At 44.2% G+C, this 4242-nt stretch overlaps 1 protein-coding gene across 1 annotated transcript; it reads right to left on the bottom strand.

Annotated features, from left to right (window-relative positions):
* Positions 1–983: 983 nt before the first annotated feature.
* On the bottom strand, positions 984–1928 carry LOC137560809 (olfactory receptor 6Y1-like). Its single transcript, XM_068271943.1, has one exon. It carries the CDS (start codon positions 1926–1928, stop codon positions 984–986), a length of 945 nt encoding a protein of 314 aa, XP_068128044.1.
* Between the last annotated feature and the right edge of the window lie 2314 nt (positions 1929–4242).

Here is a 4242-nt window from a genome sequence, read left to right as displayed (position 1 = left end):
GCTGGGCTTTCACATACTGAGGAATTACATACAGGCAGAGCTGTCTGCACTCTGCAGGAAGAAACAGCCTGACACTTCAGTGGAAGATAGCTGCAGGGAGAAAGAAACACACAAGTGATCTCTTGAGATACAAAAGGAAGGGTGTATACAGCCTGCTTGTGTATGGATGTATTTTCTATGTGTGGACATACTGTACATCAACCTACTTCCTGTTTTGGTGGCCATTTTGTTTGTTTATAAACAAACTTTTAAAAACTGTTTTTAACCACTTTTAATGCGGCGGGTAGCAGCGAAATTGTGACAGAGGGGAATAGGAGATGTCCCCTAACGCACTGGTATGTTTACTTTTGTGCGATTTTGACAATACAGATTCTCTTTAACATAAATCCAAACTTCAAGACTAACATGTATCCTACAGCTCTTGTTTAGATTTAGATTTAACCTCCCTGATTATTTCTGGAGTAGGGTCTAAAGGCCGTGCAATTTTTTCACAAGCTTTTAGACCCTAAATACAAGAAAAATAAAACATACTACAGAGAGATCTGCAGCAGCTCCTGCATATAACTCACTCAGGCTCGGGATTACCACTTTGAGCTGCAGACTTCCGTCCTGACTCAGGATTACCGCTAAGGAGGTTAATGAAAGAGGACCTGAACTCTTGCACAGGACAGAAGGATAACAGAGAGAAATGCACCCTGTATGAATTTAGAGAGTTTAGCCTGTCTAATTCCCCTTCATCTGTGACTAATCACAAGTTATAATTTGATCTCTCAGCTGTGTCACATGACTGCCACGTCAGAGATAGAAGATAAGCTCACTTGAAAGCACAGGATGTTAATAACAATATGTCTGCTTCCATGAATCAGGAAGTAAACACACTGCAGATGTGTTGTGGGTTGTGTATCAGCTGTAACAGAGAAATGTTTTTCTATAAAGGTTATAATGCTATTGTGTATCTCTTAGAGCAGAGAGGAGTTCAGAGTTCAGGTCCACTTTAAATGAACTATATTCTGGTTAAACGTTTTTGTGAAACCTCTGTGTATTTCCTGGTTACGGAGGCTGTAGATGAATGGGTTGAGCATGGGAGCTCCGAGGGTGTAGATTGCTGAGAGAATATAATTAATTGATCCATGAGAATTCTCTATCATGGGTTTGATAAGGTAGGTGAAAATTCCCGTCCCGTAATAAAAAGTCACCACCACTAAGTGAGAGACACATGTAGAAAAGGTCCTCTTCCTTCCCTCCGTAGAATGGATTCTCATAATTGCAGAGATAATGGCCACATAGGAGCTCAGGACCATGAGAATGGGCAGAGGACCCACAAAGAGGCCTGCTAGCTGCTGAAACTGCTCCAGTTCACTAGCATCGGAGCAGGACAACTTCACTAGCAGAGACCCATCACAAAAGAAGCTACGGATGATGTTAGGACCGCAGAAGACTGATTTTAGCAGTAAAATATTATATGTAATTGAATACATCAAGCCCATAAACCAGCAGGACGCAACCATGAGAATGAGTGTTGGTTTAGTCATCACTACAAGATATCGGAATGGCAGACAAATGGCTAAGTAACGGTCGTATGCCATCACAACCAGGATGAAACACTCCGTTACGATGATCACCTCAGAGAAAAACATCTGATTGATGCAACCATGGAAGGAGATAACTTTCTCTTTACTGAGTAGAATGTCTAACATTGTGGGCACAATGATAGTAGTCAGAGAAATGTCCAGGAAGGACAGGTTTTCCAGCAGGAAGTACATGGGCTTGTGGAGACGGGCATCTGCTCTGATGACCACAATGATTGTGAGATTTCCGGCCAGGCCCAACATGTAGGCCACCATGAAGATGCTGAAGAAGATCCAGAGCATGCTGCTTGTTTCCAGTCCTCCGAGCAGGAGAAACTCTGTCACAGAGGATCTGTTCATCTGTTCCTCTGATATTTATAACCATAATGAATAAAACCCATCCTGGATACAACAGAGCTGAGACTTGGTCATGCACTGGGTAACTCCTCTATTTCTGCCCCATCACATTATCTGAAAAACAGTAGAAAGGAGATGATGGTAAACCAGGGCTTCACTCTTTTCTGACAGTGATCTGTGAAAAGCTGTTTGTAAAAATTGGGCAATGTGAAGTATAAACCATCTTCATTATAGACTGTGAGGACCATTATTGTTAGAGAGTTTGTTTTGCTGATGTTTATGGTTTTATCGAGAGACATCCATGTCTAGTGATGTTGAAGGGCAGTTTTACACCAGGAGAAGGTCCATGATTATTCTTTAATATCAAATAGACCACACCAGGAGGGATATTATATCCTGGTTGGTGATTATTATGGAAGAATAGGAATACCCTCACATGTGTGAATTGGCCAGTGACAGGCAACCACTAGGCATGTTTCAGGAATGTGTCCCTTCAGTTGCCCCCATACTGTGTAGGGTAATGCGCTCAACATAGTTGTACTGTTATGGGGTAAAAAAGACGTCAAGTCTGGTTGGTGGGCCAGAGGGAAAGGATCATAACAACCAAACCACGTGAGATTTGAGGGATGACAACGGTTTAATTTAAAACTAGAGGTGCCCAAATGTTAAGTTCCTTAAAGTGTTTCTGAGCAGAAGCTCAGTACTAAAACAGATCCTTACTTAAAGTAAGGAAAGCCTCTGGATCCTGCTGAGGCTTCCTTCAGCATCCCCTGGTTCCCCAATGCTGAGCGCGGTCCTACAGAAGAATGCTGACAAGGGTGTGTTGGCAATCACATTGGGACCACGCTTCTCTTCTGTCATGGGTTGAGATGCTGGGGGCAGTGCTGGGGGGCGGTCTTGTACCTAATATAACAATGCAGAAAGCCCAGTGAAAGCCGGAAGCCTTATACATTGCCAGCTCCGGCAGTCGCATCTCCTCCACTTCCTGGTTAGTTAGCAAGTGTTCTGTCTTCAGTCCCTGCATGGTGATTGGCTGGCTGCACTGCACTTGCTTACTAACCAGGAAGTGGAGGAGATGCGATAGCTGGAGCAAGTAGTGTATAAGGCTTCCGGCTTCTGCTGCACTTTCTGCATTATTACATTGGGCATAAAACTGGGCCCCTCTTGCTCCTGGCCCGCACCTGCCCCCCTGGGGAGGTGAGACCACCAAGAGATCTCTGCAAGAGGGTCCGGCCAGCTATAGTCATGCCCCTGTGATGGGGAATTGGAGGACAGTGTGGGAAGCTTTGTGAAAATAAACTTTTGATATAATGAATTGTATGTGTAGTACAGACAATGAATAGAAAATTATATTAGCAAATAGCAGTGAATCGAACATTAGTAGCCTGGATATCTGATCGAGCCCTTAAAGTGTACCTGAGATGTAAAAAAAAGAAAAATATATACATACATGCGCCTACCTCCAGCCCTGTTCAGGCTCGTCGATTACTCGCCATCCTCCTGGGAAGCCTGGATACTCCGCTATGGGTCCTGGTAATTCAGCCTGTTGGGGTAACTGTGCCTGCGCAGTTCAGCTGTGCACGCTATCTATTGCGTTCCCATCACTGGGAGTGTTCTGTTCCTGTGCAGTACTATTACACAGGGGCAGAATGCTCCAGGTGACAAGAGCGCAACAAGGGAGAGAGAGACTGGACTGCGTCTGCGCTGACTGGCTGAAGCACTAGGCCACCTAGTGGAGGATGGCCAGGCATTGATGAGCCTGAACAAGGATGGAGGAAGCCCCAGCCAGGTATCTATATATTTTTATTTTTTTTTACATCTTAGGTACACTTTCAAGCTCCTCAGATTAGTCACCCCCTGATTCTCGCAACTTGTAAAACGTTCCGTCTTTGTTGCTCCAAATTTCAAATGTTGTCCCTTTTAGGACTTATGACCCCATTAGTCGGAAATCCTGACTTTGCTCACAGGGAGTTTTATCAGTTCCTGAACAGCTGGGCTAGGCGGGAACTGCCAAGAGTCCTTCACTTTGTGACAAATGGGAGGGTGAAGGTAATGTCACAGATTCTCTACCCTGTCAATAATGGTAAAATGGTGGCTATATTTCCACATCAGGCCCTTGATCTTAAGTGTAGAGAGAAGTCCCCAAAGACCCACATGTTATCATGGTTGTACGATTTGCTGGTGTCTTCTCTTCCACCCCCAGAGCTTCTATTTAAGCAAAAGTGAAATAGACTGTTGGGTTCTCCACTTTGTAGTGCACAATGGGATGTTGCATTCCTTAATACCCACAAATCACCCCGTAATACTACTTCAAAAG

This window comes from Hyperolius riggenbachi, chromosome 3, assembly GCF_040937935.1.
Source record: "Hyperolius riggenbachi isolate aHypRig1 chromosome 3, aHypRig1.pri, whole genome shotgun sequence".
Classification (NCBI taxonomy): Eukaryota; Metazoa; Chordata; class Amphibia; order Anura; family Hyperoliidae; genus Hyperolius; species Hyperolius riggenbachi.
The sequence above is the reverse complement of the archived record's forward strand: the minus strand, read 5'-3'. Positions and strand labels throughout refer to the sequence as shown.